Source organism: Colossoma macropomum, unplaced genomic scaffold, assembly GCF_904425465.1.
Source record: "Colossoma macropomum unplaced genomic scaffold, Colossoma_macropomum, whole genome shotgun sequence".
Lineage (NCBI taxonomy): Eukaryota > Metazoa > Chordata > Actinopteri > Characiformes > Serrasalmidae > Colossoma > Colossoma macropomum.
Window position 1 is genome coordinate 34,235,227 of NW_023494798.1, and position 23,889 is coordinate 34,259,115.

The following is a 23,889-nucleotide window of genomic DNA, read 5'->3' on the forward strand; positions in this document are numbered from 1 at the left end:
AACAAACGGCCGAAAGCAATTAACTCGCAGTGAAGTCCTGTCCAAATGCCATGTGCAAAACACATGTTTTATTCATAAGCGCGGACCACCTCGCCGAGAAAAAGCCTCGATTTCCGAATTCTCCTGAGCCGGACGCCTTTCGATTCGTCCGCCGAGACTTCATTCTGTCGGACTTATAACAAAGCCGGGACAAGCTGTGGTCTCGAGGGAACAGGGTCAGGAGCTTGACCCCGGACCTCTACGCCTGATTAAAAGTCACATTTAGGACTGGAGCCTCAGCAGGGAGGCGTGTAAGAGGAGCTAAAAGACCTGATTGAACAGGAGAATATGAGAGAGCTCACATTCAGGAGGCAGAGAAGGATTGTGGGATTGCGTCAGAAAGGGTGAAGGTCAGGGAGGTGAATCGCTAGGAAACGATTCAATTACCGGTCTTTAAGAAATGATTCAGTGCATCATGAAATCTCTAATCTCTTAAAAAAAATTACAGTCACACATGTGACAGATCTTTGTACATATATGTGTGTGTGTGTGTGTGTGTGTGTTGGGGGGGGGTGTACACCGACCGGCCTCTTCATTAAAACTGCTTCCTTGTATCTACACTCACTGTCCATTTTATCAGCTCCACTGACCATTAAGGAGCGCTCTGTAGTTCTACAGTTACAGACTGTAGTCCATCTGTTTCTCTGCATACTTTGTTACCCTGTTCTTCAATGGTCAGGACCCCTCACAGAGCAGGTACTATTTGGGTGGTGGGTCATTCTCAGCACTGCAGTGACACTGATGTGGTGGTGGTGTGTTAGTGTGTGTCACGCTGGTGCGAGTGGATCAGACACAGAAGTGCAGCTGGAGTTTTTAAACACCTCAGTGTCGCTGCTGGACTGAGAACCAAAGACATCCAGCCAGCAGAGTCCTGTGGGCAGCATCCTGTGACCACTGATGAAGGACATCAACCTATTTTCACAACCTAACATTTTAAAACAGAACAGTAAAATAAAAGCCTGGAGACGAGACGGGGTGTGTGGAGTCAGTACAGCTTAGAGAATATCATTTCAGTGGATTATGGTACAGTTATGTTCCCTGAATAAAGGTACTGAGATGGACCCTTGAGGTACCACCACAGAGACAAGACAGTGACAGTTTCATACCTTTATTTATAAGAGTATAGTGGCAGAATTTTGCACTGAAAGCAACAGACCATCCAGTTTGCCATCGTCCGTCTACCGCAAACATGCAAACGCAGCATAACTGTGTTAAAATGAATATCATTGTAACTGATTCTATTTGATTCTAACGTAAAATCGACTGGATCTCCACCTTCACGCTGATAGATCCATGCATTTTTACACCTCTCGTCAGGCTGCACAGAGCGCGGAGAGCTGCTCGGGGTTGGGGTGAGTAGTTGGAGTTGGAGATGGAGGATGGCCTCTTTGACAGATGAGCTCTGTAGCTCTCTGTTCACCTCTAGAACTCAGACCCAATCTCACGGCACAGCTGTCAGAGACCTCCGTCAACCCATCAGCCTCTCCACCATAATAACAGCCTGTGATTAGCCTTCAGTGCGGCACCGTGATGGATTGGCACTGGGGCTCCGCTGACCTGAGCGGAGACGGAGTGAAAAACGAACTTTCCTGGAGTGCATGTGTGCGTGTCCGTCTTTGTGGGGCTGTCGAGTTGGAGAGGTTTGCAACGATTTCATTTATTGATCGAATCCCTGTTCGCATACAGTATGTATAAACGTGTATTTCTCCATCACTGTGTTCGAGTGATGAAATGATGCTAACCTGTTAGCTCCTCGGCAGGCTGTGTGGGTGAGCGCCTGAGCAGGTCCCGTGGGGAGGTCGGGGCAGGAAGCGGACGATAAGATTCAAGCGGAGTTCTGAAAGAGAGAAAGAACATAAATCCAAAGCAGTAAAGGAGAGAGTCCAATCAGAACATCTACCTGTTTTACTGATCGTAATGCCGCGGCACACTGACCCAACAATCCCCAACAAACACCAAAGAGGCTGACCAAACACAAATGGAAACGTTTGGTTGTTGTGCCAAACATACACATCCTCCTTGTTTCTGCACTCATTGTCCATTTTATCAGCTCCACTTACTATATAGGTGCACTTTGTAGTTCTACAATTACAGACTGTAGTCCATCTGTTTCTCTGATACTTTGTTAGCCCCCTTTTACCCTGTTCTTCAGTGGTCAGGACCCCCATGGACCCCTCACAGAGCAGGTACTATTTGGGTGGTGGATCATTCTCAGCACTGCAGTAACACTGACGTGGTGGTGGTGTGTTAGTGTGTGTTGTGCTGGTCTGAGTGGATCAGACACAGCAGTGCTGCTGGAGGTTTTAAACTCCTCAGTGTCGCTGCTGGACTGAGAATAGTCCACCAACCAAAAATATCCAGCCAGCAGCGTCCTGTGGGCAGCGTCCTATGACCACTGATGAAGGACTAGAGGATGACCAACACAAACTGTGCAGCAGCAGATGAGCTATCGTCTCTGACTTTACATCTACAAGGTGGACCGACAAGGTAGGAGTGTCTAATAGAGTGGACACTGAGTGGACACAGTAGACAGAGTGTTTGCCTATTCACACTGTTCCAAGATGTTCTGTCTCATTTGTCCATTCACACTGTTCTAGAATGTTCTTGCCTATTCACACTGTTCTAGAATGTTCTCCATCATTTGTCCATTCACACTGTTCTCCTCTTGTATGCTATTGTAGGATATTCTCCCCCATTTCACAGGGTTCTAGAATGTTCTTGTCTATTCACACTGTTCTGCAATGTTCTCGTCTATTCACACTGTTCTAGAATGTTCTCCATCATTTGTCCATTCACACTGTTCTCCTCTTTTATGCTATTCTAGGATATTCTCCCTCCATTTCACACTGTTCTAGAATGTTGCTCGTCTATTCACACTGTTCAGGAATGTTCTTGTCCATTCACATTGTTCTAGAATGTGATCCCTCCATTCACACTGTTGCTTTTAATTGTGGAACAGACTAAAATAAAGCACCAATGACAGAATGTTGGTATTTGTTGTTGCAGTAAATCAGATTAGATTTGTAATGCAGGCTCAGTGGAGTGACGGCGGCTCCAGCTCTGCTCACGCTCTGCTCTTCAGGGTGAATAAACCTGATTCTGAGTCTGACGTTTTTATGCGTACTTTAATCAAAGACCTAAACAAGTTCATCACAGGTTTCACAATCAGCATATATTATGAAATGAAAAATCCTGTTTTTGCCTGTGTGTCTCTACAGTTCTAGTGCTTTCCTTTCTGTTTGAGTTCTGGAGCAGATTTACATTAATACTTAGTTACCCATATACACTTTGCCCGTGGCTTATTTGTTCACCACTAACGACTGAGGCTTTTGGAGACGCGCCATTAATAAGCTGACTCTGCAGATACATTCGTCTACTGCCATGAAAATTGTGCAGAGAGTGGACTTGAAGCTTAGTGTAAGCTTGTGCCTCAGTGACCAAAAGGAAAAAGGACAGTTTCCATTCTAACAGATGGAATAAACCTGTACGTTGTGCATTACAGTGATTTTTCCACAGTTAAGGGATGTTGTTAGACATGAAGTGGCACAACGTTACTGTAACACACAGCCTACAGTGGATTACTGATACAGTGGACCTTTATAGAACAGTGACAAAATACATTCTGATAAATACACCTATGTTCAGTATATCATTTCTTACTAATAATAATCAAAATAAACAATTCAATAACACTTTTTGATAACAGGCCCTAATAAACAGGAACTCAGTAACTATTTAATAGTTCATTAATACTTATGTAACAGTAACATATGAATTAATAAATGATAGGATTTCAATTATTTACCATTGACTTAGTGAGATATAATCATTCAACAATTCATTTGAATTCTAGAAACACAGTCATTCGTTACAGCTTGTTAATAATGATTTAGTTATTTGATTCTCAAATATAACTCAAATATAATATGAAATATTAAGCATTTACTTAGCTGCATAAAAACTATTCAGAATTATTATGAATGAATTGTCTACATTCTGTAAAATAACTCATTTATATAAAAAAAAACCTTTTACAATGCTTTAATGATTTGTGTCACTAAGAAAATGGTTAATAATTCACATGGATGGAATTATACCATTATTAATTACCATTAACAAACTATTATATAATGATAGAGTTGCTTTTTATTGTGGCCTGTTATTATAAAGTGTTACTAACAGTTCCTCCTCCAGACAGTCTAGTTTATTAGCAGTTTATCAGCTTTAGTATTTTCATTAGCATTAGCTCATTAGCTCATTAGCTCGTTCTTTTTTCCATATCTATTTATTTATCTTTCATCTGCATCTGTGGTTTTTCTCTATATATTTGACTTTTTAATTCAGTTTGTGTATAATAAGCCTTTGAAAATTACTGTTTAACTCTGCGTTGTTGGGTTGTACCAGATGTACTAGATGTTCCGCTCATTCTGTCCTAGAAGCACTGCAAGTTCATCTTAGCACATCTCACTAACTTCTCCAGTAATAAGTTTTAGCATTTGGTTTCCAAAGTAATCTAAGCTTTCATTTTGATTGGCTGTTTCACGAAACTAGTTCTACAAAGGCAAGTCTAATGGTTGTGGCTGAGATTCAACTACGTTGCAAGATGCTTTACATAATAGATGCAACTTAAGCGCAATTTAGCTTCACAAACATTTCATGAAACTAAACTCTTGGTTTCATGTAGGTTTCAAGCAACTGTGTTTGTGTGTGTGTGTGTGTGTGTGTGCTCCGCTGTAAGTAAGCTGGCGCAATATGGCTGCTGCTTTACATCAGTTTTTTGTTTGTTTTGTATTGTTTGTGTTTATGTTTAGATGTTTGCCTGCTGGCTGAGGAGTTCGCCATCATGTCCACCGAGATTGCAGATGAGAGCGATTTTCCAACCCCAGCTTAAAGGCTTCTTGGGCTGTTTGAATGGCACATCACAGTTATGACGCAGCCTGGACCGGCCGCTTGAGAGACTGCTGTATCGTGGCTACGAGGCTCTCTGGACTGGGGACCTGATCAACATGACATCACAGCCTGGGCTGGCTGCTTGGTTGACACTGCACTGCAGCTGTGGGGCTGCCTGGACCGGTAGTGTTTGGCTGCATGAGCTGTGCTACGATGCAGCTACGAGGCCTCTCGGGCCAGCTGCCTAAGCGACGCTATATCGCAGCTACTTGGCGCCTGGGCTGGCCACTTGGGTGGCACTGCATTGTAGCTATGAGGGTACCTGGACTTGTGGTGTTTGGCTGCAGCAAAATCCTATCCCTTCATGGCTGAGGACGTTTCGGCTTTCGGAGCTTCCCGGCCCGCCTCCTGTGTATTTTGCATTTCTATGCATTTTTATCTGTATTTTGAAAATGCCAATGGTGGGGTAAACATCAGATCTTATACCATGACTATACATGACACCACAATAACCCTAATAACTTGGCATATTAATTTGGAATTCGGGTGATGCATGCAGTCATATTTGTGTCTGAGCTAATCAGATTTTGAAACCCAAACTATCCATTCTGTAATGGTCAATATGGATGTGAATGCAAACAGCGTGTTGATTCCTCCAACATCAAAGGGCAGGGTGAAGCTAAAGAGAGCTGCAGTGTCTGAGCGTATTTCAGAAACCCAACTGAGCTTCCCTTCGCCGGCCCTCGGGCAGCTCCTCTAAATCCTCTCCTCGCCCTTCAAACAACAATTTAACATACAAGTGCATTACAAGAAGAATCCAAAGAGGAACGTCTCGCTCATTCTGTCTTTTTTTCTCTGTCTTTGCCTCCTTCTCTCCTTTTTGGCTTTTGGCTAAGTCTCGCTCCTCCACACAAACACCGGGCACTGTGCGTTCTGTTCCTCTGCCGACTGTAATATTGAAATAAAGGCAGTTTAATGGCTTTACAATTGAGGCCCTTAGAATAGCCGACCCAAAAACCATGGCAACAATATAACACTTATGCAACAGAGACAAGGCTCAAAAAGCTTAGCAGGTTTGCTGTGAGGGAGAAGCAGTCTGGGTGTTGCTGCCTTTTGATATTATTCTGTACTGACAGAGAGAAGCAGTGTACGAAATCTAGACCTGTTACTGTCCTTTTACAATATGATTTAATGCAGTTAGTAATTATAAAATTAATTACAAGGTTACATAAAAATAACGTTTACATTCTGTATCAGCAAGTTCAAAAATGTAAAGGATGTTTTTCTTTTCTGCAAAAAAGATTGTACCTACAATAATTAATTCAAATTCCAATCAACCTTTTCAAATGTTATGATGTACGGTGGACAGGGTTGATTTTTGGTAGCATATTAAGTGTTTAAGGGAGAGTGCTGATGATGGAAAATGCTGAAGTACAGTGGAAAATGCTGGAGTACAGTGGAGCATGTTGGAGTACAGTGGAGAATGTTGATGGTGGAGAATGTTGGAGTACAGTGGAAAATGTTGGAGAACAGTAGAGAATGCTGGAGTACAGTGGAGAATGTTGGAGCACAGTGGAGAATGTTGGAGTTCAGTGGAGAATGTTGGAGTACAGTGAGAATGTTGATGGTGGAGAATGTTGGAGTTCAGTGGAGAATGTTGGAGTACAGTGAGAATGTTGATGGTGGAGAATGCTGGAGTTCAGTGGAGAATGTTGGAGTTCAGTGGAGAATGTTGGAGTACAGTGGAGAATGTTGGAGTACAGTGGAGAATGTTGATGGTGGAGAATGTTGGAGTTCAGTAGAGAATGTTGGAGTTCAGTGGAGAATGTTGGAGTACAGTGGAGAATGTTGGAGTTCAGTGGAGAATGTTGGAGTACAGTGAGAATGTTGATGGTGGAGAATGTTGGAGTTCAGTAGAGAATGTTGGAGTTCAGTGGAGAATGTTGGAGTACAGTGGAGATGTAAGTGTTGATGGTGGAGATGTTGAGTGGAGAATGTTGGAGTACAGTGGAGAATGTTGGAGTACAGTGTAGAATGTTGGAGTACAGTGGAGAATGTTGGAATACAGTGAGAATGTTGATGGTGGAGAATGTTGGAGTTCAGTGGAGAATGTTGGAGTACAGTGGAGAATGTTGGAGTTCAGTGGAGAATGTTGGAGTACAGTGGAAAATGTTGGAGTACAGTGGAGAATGTTGGAATACAGTGAGAATGTTGGAGTACAGTGGAGAATGTTGGAGTACGTAAAGTGAGTATGAGTGTTGGAGTATGGAGTACAGTGGAGAATGTTGGAGTACAGTGAAGAATGTTGGAGTACAGTGGAGAATGTTGGAGTACAGTGGAGAATGTTGGAGTACAGTGGAGAATGTTGGAATACAGTGAGAATGTTGATGGTGGAGAATGTTGGAGTTCAGTGGAGAATGTTGGAGTACAGTGGAGAATGTTGGAGTTCAGTGGAGTTCAGTGGAGAATGTTGGAGTTCAGTGGAGAATGTTGGAGTACAGTGGAAAATGTTGGAGTACAGTGGATAATGTTGATGGTGGAGAATTTTGGTAGAAAATGATGGTGGTTTGTGGAAAATATTGGTATTTGGTGCAGAATGATAGTGTTTGTTAGAGAATGATGGTGTTTGGTAGAGAATAATGGCGTCTGTTGGAGAATGTTGGTGTTTTGTGGAGAATGATGGTGTTTGTTAGAGAGTAACGGTGTAAGATGGAGAATGTGGGTGTTTGTAGAAGAATGATGATGTGTATTTAGAGAACGATGCTATACGGTGCAAACTGCTGTTCCTGTTTATTCTGGGCTGTAGGGGCAGCTGAACTGTGCAATGCGACCAGGTCAATGGAACATTTCTCCGAGGCAAAAACAGTGACCCAAAAACAGCTGTGAGTGGAGTGGAACTGACTTGTTCTCTTGTGAATATGACATTGGCAAGCCTGCCTCACACCAACCAGGGCCATCGCTGACTAATTTAATCACATTCTACTTAGCATTCTGGGGTCTGTTCCATACACTGAGTCAGAATAGAGAATGTTCCTGCATACAGGAGCCGCCACTGACCTAGTCTGTAAATTGAGCTGTTTGAGACTCTCAGTAGAGAGAACAGCAAAACAATGCAGTCTACCGAGAGAAGACTTCAAAGCTCATAGTAGGCATTTTTATTCAAATTTTAAATCACATATTATATGCATTTTTTATTATTTCATAACCACGTTCTACCAAAACCGATAATGTAGCAACCACATGTTCTACTAATCCAAGACTGAATCCACAGAGAAGGATTTTCTTTATTTTTATTAGCTTGTTTCCAGCCTGCTGGCTTTAGATAAAGAGTTGTTAAGCCATTAATTGATCTTGCATGGAATTTAATTGGCGCCCAGGAAGCTAAGTGAGCCTATTTAGAATCTCACTGTGTCAGAAACTGGATCTATAGTCTGAAACTAGTCCTCCTCACCTGCGGTGCTTCTTCAGCAGCAGCTTCTCCATGTAGCTCAGACTGTGTTCCCTGAACTCGATATGAATGGGCTGCTGAGTCGTCTCTCCAGCCTGAGTGCCCATCACCTCCACCGTCACTGAGAGAGAGTGAGAGAGAGAGAGAGAACGAGATTGGGGGAAACACACTAAAAGTTTTACTCCATAGGCAGAGCCTTATTTTAGCCATGCCCTGCATTTTAGAGCATAATTGAGGCTGCATCCCTGTCCCTCATGGCCACATGGTGAGCAGTTAGATCCCACTGTTTTGAACTAAATGTGTCACACAGTCAGAAAATCAATGCAGAACATTACAAATTGTCATATTTTCTGCAATGAAGTAACTTTTTGTGTTTTAATGAAAATATGATGATTTTCTGTGTGAACAGCTGTTCAAAGCTGTGTTTGCTGGTCATGTACTGGCTGTGTATTTGAGTTCTGATCAAAATGAGCTAGAATTGTCACCTCTGAAACATTTGGTAAAGTTTCTGTAGTGTTATGACTGTTTTGGTAGTGACAAAACAGAATGTTCAATCATTTGTTTTAATAAAATAAACATAATTAAGGACTAGAGTCAATCAAATCAAAAGGATTTTAGTCTAAAGCCCAGGTGAGTTAAGTCCGAAATGCGTTCTCATCTCTGAATTTGAACCAGTTCAGCGGAATGATCCATATCTGCATGATTCCACGTCCTGATGAGGTATAAAAACCTGTGTGTGAGTTACCCGGTACCCTGCGGTTGGGCTGATGAGGTTCTCTCTCGTCCGCTGTGTCTCCTGCCTGCTTTCTCTCCCTCCACTCGTTCACCGCCTGCTGAAAAGACCTGGATGAAGCTTCTTCATCAAAGCAGCCACTCAGCAGAGAGCCTTTATCCTCATCATCCTCCACTTCCTCGCCCTCGTTCACAAATAATACCTGAAGCACACAAACACAGAGAGAAGACGACTGAACAGACAGACAAATGCTCAGAGTTCTCATGTCTAGAACACACAGAGACGTCATGACACATGCATGAGCTACGAATAACACCTTTAAAAAAAAGAAATACATGAGAATTTATGCACAGCTTATCCCTTTAATGATCTGCTCAACCATTTGGTAGAGCACATTTTGAGTCACTATATATGCCACAAAGCGCCATCTCGACCGTTTGGTAGACGTGAATATTTCCGAGGTCAAAAAAACGAAAAAAAAAGACCAATAGTTTTTATTATTGCCCCAAACAAATAAAAAAAAACAACAAAATATAAAATTCCATTGCTTTTTTCTTGGTGAGGACATTAAAGGGTTAAGTCAGTACTCGCAGGATAACATGAGATGCTTTATGAAGTAAATGACACTGCATTGATGTAAAGGCCATTAAAGTATTAATTACCGTCCTGCCGAAGGTGAAGACGAAACATGGAGAAGCAGCGTTTAGATACTATGCTGCTCTTAAATGGACCCAGTGGACAGAGAGCATTAGAAGAGCCCCGACACTGGACACTGTAAATCAGCCTGAAAACGTTCCTGTTTGAGCAGCTTTCAGCTCAGTTTAAACACTGCCGACATTTCTAGACCCTTTTCTTCTGTAACAGCACTTTTTTAAAATCCTGATCTAACTTTTAGTTTTCAATTTGATTATTTGACGATTTTAATTTGATTTTTAATTTAATTATTTTCTCTTTTAAATGTATTGTTTTAATCATGTTTTAATTATGTTTTTAATGTTGTTTTTAATTGTTTTTTTTAAAACGACTCTGTATTTGCTCATTTGTAAAGCACTTTGAATGACAGCAGTGTTTGAAAGGTGCTGTATAAATAAACTTGTCTTGCTTTGTGAAGCATCACTCCCATATAATGGATCTTCAGGCCTTTACACACCGAGCGCGATTTATTTGGACGACAATAAATGAATTCAATCAAGTGAGTAATTGATATGTTGATATGTTGCACATCAAATGCAATATTTCATATGGCCCAAATGCAACATTACATTATTTGCCCTCTGTTGAATTTTTGCTAACTTTTTAACACGAACTCTCTGACCATGGGTGTGTGGTGTTGGCATGATGACAACCAAGATGAATTGGCTGTGTACCAGCAAGAACTTTTTTTGAAAGCCGAAAGGATCAGAATCTCCAAAAGAACACCAAGGGGGACTCGGATCATCCGAAGTTAATGTGGTACTCAAAGTACTCAAAGGCTACGTTTACACAGCAGGTAAAAATCTGATTTTCTCACCAAATCTGCCGACTGAAAAGCTGCTCAGTGGTGATGACAGTTTGGGAATTTAGTGTCGTCTCATCTTCAGAGTCTGACCAAATCGGCTGTCGGTCAAATGTGATCTTAAAAGTGTCCATTTTCTGTTTATGGCAAAGTAAGAAGTAAAAACGTTCAAATGGCTTGAGCGTCTCCTACAGCTGTCAAAGTCGTCAAAGTCAAAGATGAGACGACACTAAATTCCCAAACTGTCATCACCACTGAGCAGCTTTTCAGTCGGCAGCTGAGACAGAAGAACAGCTGAACAACCTGGAATCAGCCAGAAATGAACCCAACACCATTCGCCAAACTAAATGGGCTGTAAGATGCTTTACAGACTGGCTGGAACAAAACAGCATTAATACAAAAATTGGCAAAACTGAGCTGAACTTGATATTGCGGCAGTTTTATGGCTCAGTCCGATTTGGTCAGACTCTGAAGATCAGACTACACGTTTGGCGAATGGTATTGGGTTCATTTCTGGCTGATTCCAGGTTGTTCAGCTGTTCTTCTGTCTCAGCTGCCGACTGAAAAGCTGCTCAGTGATGATGACAGTTTGGGAATTTAGTGTGAGGAGCTGGAGAACGAACTGCAGGCTGTGCAGCGAGTGGGCGGAGCTCGTTACTCTGACGTAGCAACAAGTTGCTCGTTAAGGAACTATAATTTGGTGAAGGAACTGCGAACATTAAAACATATTAATTAAAACATATTACTTTATTTATTTAACTGTTGTATTAAAGCAGTAGAACACTCGAGGAGTGTGTTATCGCCAATAACATCACGGCTGTGATGATCTACGGCCACCAAATCACAGCCGTGATGTTATTCAGTGATAACACACTCCCTCTGTGTTCTATTGCCTAAATAAGGTACTCGTGCACACGCACTTGTTTTCACGCACTGAAGCTGATTCATCAATTGCGTTCAAATCAACCACTTGTTTCATCATTGTATGAGTGTTTCCTGAATGTATGCACTTCATACATCATTCGGGATGGTCAAATGCGTGCATCTTTGATGAATGAGGGCCAATATCTGTACTCTTTTCACATTCTGATAGAAATTCTATTTATCCCTGATGTAGGATATAATCACAGTAACACCACAAGGTATAAAGCTCTCCTACTGTTCTTTACATAAACAGTCTATCTGTATATCTCTGTACATATAAAGCCCACCTGTGTGCTGTGTGTTTGTGTATCCTGATATCCCGCTGATGTCTGCGCCTGGTGTGTCCTTAGTGCTGCTGGACTGACCGCAGTGCTGTAAGTGGACTGGCTGGACATCTCTCTCTCTTCTCCAATCTGTTTCTGGAAACGGCTCAGAACATCCAGACTGCTGACCGACGTCTGCAGCTCCGCCTGATAATATTAACAATATTTTACTAATGAACGAGCGACAGAGAAGCGGATGTAACAATTCACAAAATTAATGAACTAATTAAGTGACCCTTATTAGTCCCACAATGGGGGAAATTTCACCTCCAAATACACACTAGTGAACACACACACTGGGGGGCAGTGAGCACACTTGCCCAGAGCGGTGGGCAGCCATATCCACAGTGCCTGGGGAGCAGTTGGGGGTTAGGTGCCTTGCTCAAGGGCACTTCAGTCACGTACTTTTAGCTCAGGGGATCGAACCGGCGACCTTCCGGTCACAAGGCTGGTTCCCCAACCTCCAGCCCATGTCTGCCCCTCTATTATTCTAAAATTTCAAAATCTGCATTTTGTTACTATGTTAACATTTCCATTTTCAGTTTATTAGAGCACTCAACATTACACACTTAAAAAAAAGCTGCTTCTTCAAGGAAAATTATACCATATAGAACCATGAACATTCAAAGAAAAAAGAATTAAAGGGTTATTTCCATGGTGAAATGGTTCTTCAGACTGTGTTGTAGATGGTTCTCTGTAGAAGCTTTTTGAAAAGAGTTCTGTTTAGCACCTACTGATACAACGTCAAGCATGTTACGTGCTATATAGAACCGTTTTCAAAAAGAACAACACATTCTCCATCAATCTTTCATGATGCAAAATCATGCAAAGGGTTATTTGAGTGTTCATGGTTCTGTATAGAACCATACTCTTTACTAAAGAAGCCTTGAAGAACCTTCTTTTTTAGGAGTGTAAATGAAAGCAAATAAGTACAATATTTAAGTGATGCACTGAAATGAAAACTGGAACGGTAAACCAATTACTTTTTTTATTTGTTGTTTTATTTATGCTTTTGAATAAACATACTAAACATACAAAGCTAGGCAATAAAGGCAACAAACAAAATGAAGAAAACAGAATAAAGAAATTAAACTTTTTATTAATATTGATAATGTTTCTCAAAGAATCTGTGAAATAGTTCTGCGTGGCTGATATTTTCACTGTTGATCTGCTGCTCAAATTGTTTGAATGTGTCAGTGCTGAGAGGCTCAGGAGCGCAAAGGAAACAAACAGAGATTTTTCATCACCATTTTACATTTTTATTCATCTGATTTGTGATGTGTTGGCTTTATTGTGTGCCTTTTTGATCTTTTGCTATTTCTTTTTTTGTTTAGGCCAAAATGTGCTGCTAAAAACCAAAAGTGCCATTTTTTAAAATCATTTCCAGTCGTGTGTTGCGCTGGTACGAGTGGATCAGACACAGCAATGCTGCTGGAGTTTTTAACCACCTCAGTGTCACTGCTGGACTGAGAATAGTCCACCAACCAAAAATATCCAGCCAACAGCGTCCTGTGGGCAGCGTCCTGTGACCACTGATGAAGGACTAGAGGATGACCAACACAAACTGTGCAGCAGCAGATGAGCTATCGTCTCTGACTTTACATCTACAAGGTGGACCGACAAGGTAGGAGTGTCTAAAAGAGTGGACAGTGAGTGGACACAGTGTTTAAAAACTCCAGCAGCACTGCTGTGTCTGATCCACTCAGACCAGCACAACACACACTAACACACCACCACCACGTCAGTGTTACTGCAGTGCTGAGAATGATCCACCACCCAAATAGTACCTGCTCTGTGAGGGTCCATGGGGGTCCTGACCACTGAAGAACAGGGTAAAAGGGGGATAACAAAGTATCAGAGAAACAGATGGACTACAGTCTGTAACTGTAGAACTACAAAGTGCACCTATATAGTAAGTGGAGCTGATAAAATGGACAATGAGCGCAGAAACAAGGAGGTGCTCATAATGTTATGCCTGATCGGTGTGCATCATCAGAAGAGGGTGTTCCTGGTGTTTAAACAGGAAAACCTCACTCTAGGACGCTGTAGTGGGCGAGTAAGCATGTTTACGACAGATGTGTTTTCCATTATGGCCAAATTGTCCCTTAAATGAACATTAAACGCTGCTAAAATGGCTAGCTGTTGCTTTGGTAGCAGTGAAACAGAGAAATTCACAGAAAAATAAAACTACACTGCTGCAACTTTGGAACGGGCAGAAATGAATGTTTGAGCATGTTGAACACGTCCTACTGCTCTTGTTTTTCCAGCCTCTCTATGTACTTTATATGTGCTGCTATTATATTTAATTGACCCAGTTCGTCTAGAATGTGTTTTCTCAGTCATAAAGGCAGAACCTTGTTATTTTGTCTTATGTGAACTTTATGGAGATTTATGCTATGTCACATACCAGCGTGTGCAGCGTGCACACATTTCCCTTCAGACTAATTACTGTACGTATCTCTCAAATAATGAATCTTATGGGAAATGGGTGCGTACTTCAGAAGCCTGGAGTGTGATTTAAGGCAAATTTTCATTACATTCACAATAGCAAAGGTAGCAATTTTCTCATTTTATGACAGAATGACTCAAAAACACATCCTGGATGAAGCTGGGCGATTAAATATAATAATATAATAACTGGTGACCTGAAGGTCAAAGCACTTCTGCTTATAGCTGCGTGTCCTAAACACACCGCTGTTATTCGCTCAAAAGCGTTCTGATTTCAGGCAAGTACCGTTCTATGCAAAAGTTTGGGCACCCCATGAAATGATGATGTTTTTTCATCCTCTACAGAGAACACACTTCTGCACATTTTAATACACAGTTACTATTTATTTGCTGAATTAATCAAATTGGAAAAAATGAAACATAAAATGTGGTCTGTACAAAAGTTATGGAACATTTTATATTTAAAATTTTACTTCCAACATGTCGAACTCAGCAAATAAATAGAAATTGTGCACTAAAATGATCAGTTTAAGGAGTAGGGTTATATATATGTATATGTATATATATATATATATATATATATAAAAGAAAAGTATTTTTTTTCTTCCTTCTCCTGTAAAGTTAGCATTTTGGAGATACAAGGTTTTCTTCTGACAACAGTGATATATATATATATATATATATATATATATATATATATGTATATATATATGTGTGTGTGTGTGTGTGTGTGTTTTAATAAACAAGCTTATTCTGTTTGGATGATCAGTTTTTCACAAATCATGGTAATGTTATCTTCAAACTATCAAAATGATCAGATAATACACTGGACATTTTTAAACAGGATTTACTTATTTATGGTTTAAAAGGCCTTCGAGTGTCCCCTGCCTATAAACAAGACACAGTCAGTCATGATCAAAGGATGAACAGCTGATGCTGCATGAAATCCGAAAAATAGCCAGTAGAAACCGATCAAAATCAACTGAAATAAAATGATCTTTGATTACTCACAAGTGATATATGTTGCAGTGCACTTTCATTTAATTATTTATTTGTTTATGTATTTACAAACCCAGTTCTAAAAACATTGGGACAGTAGGTTACACACAAATGAAAACAGAAAGCAGTGATTGACAAATCTACTTTGACTTGTATTTAAACAAAAACAATAAAATTGAGATTTTTTTTATATTATATCTTATTATATGAGATGTTTTATCTTACCAGCTTCATTGTTTTAGTAAAGACATGCTCATTCTGAAATTGATGCCTGCAAACTACTGTCAATGAACACTGGTCATCGCTGCAAGTTAAAACTGTACTATGTGAAAATCATACATCAACAATGTACAGAAACGCTGCCGACTTCTCTGGGCTCGAGCTCATGTGAAATGGACTGATGCTCAGTGGAAATTTGTATTGTGGTCTGATGAGTCAACCTTTCAGATTATTTATGGAAATAATGGATGTCGTGTTCTCCATATCGAAGAAGAAAAGGACCATCCAGATTGTTACCAGTGTAAAGTTCAAAAGCCAGAGTCTGTCATGGTATCAGGGTGTGTTACAGACATTAAGACACCATTAAGACTGAAGGATATATACCCATTTTGGAGCAACATATGCTGCTTTTTAGACGTCCTTTTCAGGGACGTCTTTGCTTATTTCACCATGACAACACCAAGAAACATTCTGCACGTGTAAATAATAAATTCAATCAGTTACAACAGCATGGCTGTGTAATCAGAGTGCAGCTGGCCTTCCTGTCTGCTAGTAAAAACATGTGGTGCATTATGAAGTACAAAAAAAGCAACAAAGGCCCCATACAGTTGTGCAGCTGAAGACTTGTACAACTGAAGAATAGTAAAAGTGGAGCAATAGACCATTCTAACACTTCCATGTTCATTAATAGTAAACAGTAGTGTTAAATGACTTCTGGTCATGTTGTAAACAATGGCTGAAACTGCCTGGAATCATGGCTGCATTCCAAAACACACCAATAATTCAACCAAACAGCCTTAGCTAAGTTTCCACTCAATCAAGCTGAAAAATGTTCAACTTCAGCAGTAAAAGCTCTGCTTGTCATGTGTCACTTTAATGAGGCAACCGATCAAAAAGGAGGGTAAAACTGAACCGGCGGGTGAACATGAGGGCTGCATGGTAGGACAGATTTGCTCACAATTGTGATTAAAAATGCTCGACGTGAAAATGAATATTAATTGACTGGCATGTGAACTGTCCTGGAATTATCAATTATCACAAGATCTAAAACTTGGAGAAACAAAGCACCACTATAGCTTAGTGAGCTTAATATAGAAATATGATGCTGCGCTTGCTTACATTGCAAATGTTTACATGGACCGAGAAGGAGAATTAAACCTGTAGGTTGTGTAAATATTGTGTAAATATATATATTTTTTAATTTTATAAAAATATTTTTTGCTTCAGTTTAAAAATTTTTTGCTTTTTTGATTTTTTGCTTTTTTTATTTATAATTGTTTATATTGTTAATTTTTCATGTGAAGTTCATGTGAAGGATCGAGTTTATATTTTTTGTCTGATATTTTTTATCTTTAGTATATATAAATATATATATATATATATATATATATATATATATATATATATATATATATATATATAAACTGCAAACTTGTTAAGTCATTATCAAGGTTAATTACTTTGCTTGTTCATTTTTTTCTTGTTATTCTTTTCTTACTCTTTGTCCCTTTGATGCTGTAGCACTGTGAATTTCCCCACTGTGGGACTAATAAAGGATTGTCTTAGGCTATTTTAGTGGACTTTCTTCTCCCCCAAAATGTCCAGTCCAATAAGTTTCCTTATTCTATCTATTTAAGGGTGATGTGGTGATGAACTCTTTCTTGCCACAGGTGGATTCCTTGCAATTCAGATGTGGATTTTTCACGTTCAAACATATTATTTAAAATGAGACGGGCAGAGTTAAAATGTTTTCAACTTTTGCGCTTTGGCCAAGTCAAACCAGCCTTTTGACCACGTTGGGGGGAACTACCAGGCACACCAGCTGTTCTCCTATTGGTGCTGAGGCTGAAGGAAGATTTTTGAGGCAGGCTGAAAACCAGTGACCCTCCATTGCCGGTGCAGGTGGATAGTGCTTGATAACACTAGTATTTACAGCTGGATGTGACGACGTGGTGACTGTGATAAAGATCTAGTGGTGTCTTCAGTCCCACAACATCACATGCTCCGTAAGTAAGGCTTGAATACCGTGAACTGTAAATACGCTGTTTTGAAAAGTCAAAAAAATGTTCAGGTTTTAAAATCTACCCAGTGAATACAGACTAAGCTGCAGTGTAACTTGTTTTGAATTCATTATATTTGTGGTGCCCCAACCACGAGCGCATTTACACATGAGCACCATTCAGCCTGCAGTAGTTTGGCTCAGTCGGTCTGCTTCATAAAAGGGGGCACAATACAGAGCAGCCAATCAAAGCAGAGCTAATTCACATACATCAGTATTTAAAAGCATCAGGCACTTAAAAGCAAAAGTGGACTTTAAGGGGTAAACAATCAAGAAAAATGAAGAATACGAGCCATTAATTGCTCGACCTGCCGAACGCTGTATTGTTAATGAACTCTCTATTCAAATATTCTATCCGGTCTAATTATAGAGCAACTCATTGTCTAATTCAGTCATGCATTTCCACTCTTACTGACTCAGAAATACGAAACGCACCAGAGCAGTGTGAGGGGAACAGCCTGCATCCAATCTGAGGAGAGAAAACAGATGCAAGGACAAGCAGACAATGGCCTGCATCTCTGGAGAAAGAGAGCGTAAACTACAAGCAACAGAGCGCAGTAGAAATCCAGGAGTGCTGCTGCGATTAATATAGTTTCATTCTTTCCTTTTTTCATTAAGGCAAATCAAACAGGATTAGGAGCGCGTGTAAACCTGCGTCAGTAGCGAGAGCTTTTTTCTTTTTTAATCCCGTTTTTCTGTGTCCTGCCAACCATTCGTCCCCCTTTCCAGCTGAGCGAGAGATGCACACACACACTTCTGCATGGACAGTACTGTGAAAAAGTCAGAGACCACCCATTATTTTAGTAGAACATATTCATTTTTACACATAATGTCAGGTTTTCAGTGCCCACTCTTTATCCCAGCTTCCATTCTTCTCCTTTCATTCTTTTTATTTTTTGGTTTTACTCAGCATTTTGCCACGACCCCAACTGGCCATTGTTTGTTCAAAACACGCCAAAACTACAGCGGCAAAAAATAGGCACTGAATACTTGAACAATTCAAAGATAATTTAAATAAAAGGTTGTTTCATATAAGGCGGCACGGTGGTGCAGTGGGTAGCGCTGTCACCTCACAGCAAGAATGGCCTGGGTTCGATTCCCGGTCACCAGGGTCTTTTCTGTGTGGAGTTTGCCTGTTCTCCCCATGTCTGCGTGGGTTTCCTCCCACAGTCCAAAAACACGCAGTCAGGCTGATTGGACGTGCTAAATTGCCCCTAGGTGTGACTGTGTCTGTCTGCCCTGCGATGGACTGGCGACCTGTCCAGGGTGTATCCTGCCTTTCATATAATGACAGCTGGGATAGGCTCCAGCACCCCACTGCGACCCAGAAGGATAAGTGGTTTAGATGATGTATGTATGTTTCATATAAAATAATAGACTACATTAGCTGCAGATCACTGTTGAACCTCTTTAAATGTCCCCAATGTACAGTATGTTTTTTAAAACTGCTCATTCGCCTCTACTGTGCGCTGTCGCCTCACAGCAAGAAGGGCCTGGGTTCGATTCCCGGCTGGGGCGACCAGGGTCATTTCTGTGTGGAGTTTGCCTGTTCTCCCCGTGTCTGCGTGGGTCATGCTAATTTGCCCGTAGGTGTGTGTGTGTGTGTGTGTGTGTGTGTGTGTGTGTGTGAATGTGTATGTATGTATCCGTCTGCCCTGCGATGGACTGGCGACCTGTCCAGGGTGTATCCTGCCTTTCGTATAATGACAGCTGGGATAGGCTCCAGCTCCCCCACCGTGACCCAGAAGGATAAGCGGTTTAGAGGATGTGTGTGTGTCTCGTTGATCGGTGTTGGAGAGGGGGGTGGGAGCATACGTTACGGTGCAGTGCATGGTGAAATGGGTTAACATTAATAGAAAATTAAAATTATTTTGCAGGCCAAATAGGGTTGTGCCATGTGCCTGACTTGGCCTGCCGGTCTTGTGGGGTGTGGAGCATAAGAATGGAGATGATTGTGGTTCAGTTCTCCGTTTAAATGTTGTTCTGCTGGTTTCAGTTCGTCCTGCAGGTCTTTTCAAGTACCTGCTGGCTTCTTTCTCACCTTCTTTATCATTAGTCTGAGAGCACGCTGTGAAATCTTGTATGGTGGGATGATTAGTTGTGGTTACATGAACTTTCCACCTGCATATTATCTAATCAATAGTACAGACAGGGAGTATTGTTTAAGAATGTTGTCCCTGAGAACTTTAGGAAGCTCCTTCACCTTCACCATGATTGCTTCTTGCGTGAAATCTTCCCAATCAATGGCAACATCTCTTACAATGACATTAGGACTATTTTATTTTTTATTTGTTTATGCTTATGAATGCATACCTTTTTGTTTATATGGGTCATTCTACAGAAACGTCCATTTTTGTGTCCCTAGTGTTTACAGATATATTACACCTAAAAAAAACATGTTAGGGTTAGAATTTAGATTTAGATTTTAAAATAAAACAATATTTTAACAATTACACCTTCTTGAGCCTCAATTTAGCAGTAATGGTTTTTAAATCAATCATCTAGAATTCCAAGCACCACAGAAGAGCTCGTCCCCACAGTCATGTATAAAGGCTGAGGCCATATTTTGAAGTAAAAAACATGTTTTTTTGCATTTGTAACTACAATAATTTATATCAATGTCCATGAAATATATGATTTAAATGACATAAAGAAAACAAATGCCAAATAAATATTATAAAATATATAATGAAAGTCCCCAGGAGTCGTGTCACTGGTGTTACTGCATAACAAAAAATCTCTTATTTTGAAGTAAAAGTCACACTGATGACATCACTCGACTTCCTTTTACCTGTTTTCTGAGGATCTATGAAGAAAAGCTCATGGTGAGTCCACTGTGTCTTTCAGTTATCAGAGATTTTCTCATTTAGCTCATGATTTCATATGAAGCTTTTAACTGAAGTCACTGGTGTGACCGACTTTATTCTGAGGTCATTGTGAAAAAATAGAACACAAATGGATTAAATTCCATATTTTAGTGGATATTCCATGACTGACAACATGTGGTTTGATGCTCTGTAGCAGCCACTTAGTAAAATGCATTGTTCATTAAAATGTCTCTGGTGTTCCTTTATTATGTGTAACACCAATGAGGATCAGTAACACCAGTGACTCCTATGGAGAGACAGAAAAGTGGACGTTTCTGTAGAATGACCCCCATATATGTACAATGTATATATATGGATATACGGACTGGAAGTTTATTAAACACAAACAGAAGTGTCTGAATAGTCCCTCACTGTATGTGTATGAGCTGTGGTGTACGCAGAGATGTACGATGTGTAGTATAATGCGGTCTGACAGGCTGGAGGCGTGCGGAGGATGACGAACACAAGGTCGTTCACATACAGGAACCGCCGCGTCCCACAGAGCAACAGGTGCTCTCACACGCAGACACTGACCTGAGTGATAGCCACTGACCTGTACAATAATTGGTCATCTACAGCAGAAAGCAGCCCCCGCACATTCGCACACAAACTCACATACAAACTAGAATACTCTCTCCCACCTGCACACAGACGGACCCACGCTCTGTTAGTGATCACAGGGTGATGTACAGTCAAGTCCAGATATATTGGCACGCTTCATGACAATGAGCTAAAATCAATAGATTGAATAAAGCAGTGCAGTGAGTGGTTTTTGGGCTCAAACTAATTAGTAAGCTACATAATTTTATTTTTCACTGTGTTTTGGAAACACAGGCTCCAAAAATACTGGCACCACATCATTAATATTAGGTGTAGCCTCCCCTGGCAGGTAGAACAGCACTCCATAATGCTTTAGACTTGTTCTTAGGTCTTCATGCGTGGACTGCTCTCTTTAGTACACACCACAGGTTTTCGGCTGCGTTCAAATCTGGTTACATAAAAACTTTTTGTGTTTTTTGTGATTTTGTGTAACCATTTCTGTGTGGATTTTGATGTGTGTTTGGGGTCTCGCTGAAAGGTCCATGCATGGGTTTCAGCCTTCTTCTAGCAAAGGTAGATACAGGGCTACAACATCCTGGTATTTAGGGAAGCCTGATTTTCACAAGAGCTCCTGGACCACTAGCAGCAAACCAGTCCCAAAGCATCGGTGACCCACCACCATTTGACAGAGGTCTGCACGGGTTTTTTAGTCCCGCTCCCGCAACATTTCATCCCGCTCCCGCAGAAAATCTGAATCATTTTTCCTGCTCCGGCCTGATAGTGTCGTGCTGTCTCCTTTTGAGAGCCCGAGTGGACCAAGAAGGGGTGCGACTTCATGCAGCAGCCTCTCGGCTCACTCCTTTGGCTGATGGCGGTTATGCTGCTCTGTTTATTAGTAAACACCAACTTGTTTGTTTACTTAGTTTGATCTATTACCTCTTAACTATACTGTTCTGGTGGCTCTGGCATTGGCTTAGTTACTGTTGTCGTCACCGTCACTGTTAGCTCTTTGTTCACCGGGCAGCGTTAACGTCTGTTTGTTCTTAATGTTTTGAGCTGGTTTCCTCTGGGAGGAAGAATTTGCATGTTATTCATGTGATCGGCTGCTTCGCAACTTTTTAGAATGACTTTAATTGTTTTACTGTTTTCCTTCTACATTGTTTATATATATGATTTAGTGATCATTCTACTTTAGTTAGGCTGTTCATTAATTTGTGGGATTTCTCTTCATGTGTGTTTCGGCCTGCTCCACTGATGACGGTGTGCATGACCAAAAAGTTTAATTTTTGTCATGTCTGATCACATCTGATGATGCCATTTCTGGTTCCAATGACATTTTGCAAAGTGCAAGTGCTGCAGTTTGTAGCTTGCTCTTAGGAAAGGCCTCTTTCAAAAAGCTTCTGGTCATGGCGTCTGATAGTGGATTTTATAATTGGATTTTGAAAACTCCAACCAAACTGTGCAGTGAAACTGTAAATAATGGTAATTTCAACTAACTACTGATTTTTATAGCCATTTCCTAATCTGTGCAGTTCTGCCTTCTGTCTCATTTGAGTTGGCAGCTCTTTGGTTTTACCCATGATGATGGATGGCAAAAGGATTTTACAAGTGTGTAACCATAGATTTATACCCCAGGGAAACAGGAAATGGTTATAGACAATAATGGAGTTCCTAGAGACTAGAAGCAATAAACAGAAGGTTTTTTTTCCCCAAAGGTGCACACTTTTTTTGTTTTATTTTAAAAATGCTGTTGGGGTGCCAATAATTTTGCCCCATGTATTTAAAAAAAGTACTCTATTTTCTAATTCAAGAATGGTCTTGTAGGAATTATTTCTATTAGATAAATGATAAGAAATTTTATAAATGAAATGTATTTTGTTTATTTTATATGATTTTTTTGCCTAGTTTATTGAGAGGTGCCAATCATTCTGGGGTTGACTGCATGCGCATGTTAATATGTGCCTATTTCACAGACTATGTCTGCCTGGAAGAAGCGATGCACAATGTTTTACTTTTCATATTAACAAGTTAGAGCAGAGGTCTTTAACCCAAATTAGCCAAAGGCCGCTAAGCAGGTAGTCTACTCCAATGTGGGTTAAATGACTGCAGGGATAAAACTGTCCCATATTTTTTTCCAATTACGAATTTTGGCTACATAACATATTCATTCATTTAATTCTTCTGTCAGCACAAACCGCAACCACTGCAACTACTACTGTTAATAATAATGACAATAATAATTACAATTTTTATTATTATTCCTATTAGTGGTTAAACATAAACACATAGTGTATAATAATTATGCCAGTAATTAATTAAATTAGGTAAACTTTCATAGAATTACAGTGATGTCCATAAATGTTTGGACATTAACAAAGATGTTATTTTAGCTGTCTAACACTGCATATTGAAATTAAATCATGAATATGAGCTCAAAGTGCAGATTGCTTTAATTTGAGGGTATTTACATCCAAATCAAGTGAAACATGTAGGAATTACAATTATTTTTATACATAGCCCCCATTTTGGGGGGTCTAAAGTAATTGGACAAATTAAAAATTATAAATTAAATTGTCATTTTTGCAAAATCCCTTGCAGTCGATGGCTGCCTTAAGTCTAAAACCCATAGACATCACCAGACTGGGTTTCTTCTCTGGTGATGATCTGTCAGACCTCTGCTGCAGCTGCTTTCAGTTCCTGCTGGTTTTCGGGGTGTTTCATCTTCAGTTTTGCCCTTTAGTAAGTGAAATGTATGTTTGACTGGGTTGAGGTCTGGTGACTGACTCGGCCATTGTTGAGCATTACACTTTTTTCTTAAAAAAGTCGTGACTTGCTTTCACAGTATGCTTTGGGTCACTGTACCTCTTCACTGTGTAGCTCTGTCCAATGCGTTTTGAAGCAATCA

General features: G+C 40.4%; 1 protein-coding gene across 1 annotated transcript in view; it reads right to left on the reverse strand.

Annotated features, from left to right (window-relative positions):
* Positions 1–238: 238 nt before the first annotated feature.
* The window catches only part of LOC118817846 (zinc finger B-box domain-containing protein 1-like), a 60,635-nt gene continuing 36,984 nt past the window's right edge, over positions 239–23,889 (reverse strand). The window contains exons 8-12 of the mRNA XM_036584802.1: positions 11,817–11,999; positions 9,123–9,312; positions 8,381–8,498; positions 1,782–1,876; positions 239–309 (exon numbers count right to left, since the gene is read on the reverse strand). Of these exons, the coding sequence (XP_036440695.1) occupies positions 239–309; positions 1,782–1,876; positions 8,381–8,498; positions 9,123–9,312; positions 11,817–11,999 (657 nt within the window). The remainder of the gene's footprint in view (positions 310–1,781; positions 1,877–8,380; positions 8,499–9,122; positions 9,313–11,816; positions 12,000–23,889) is intronic.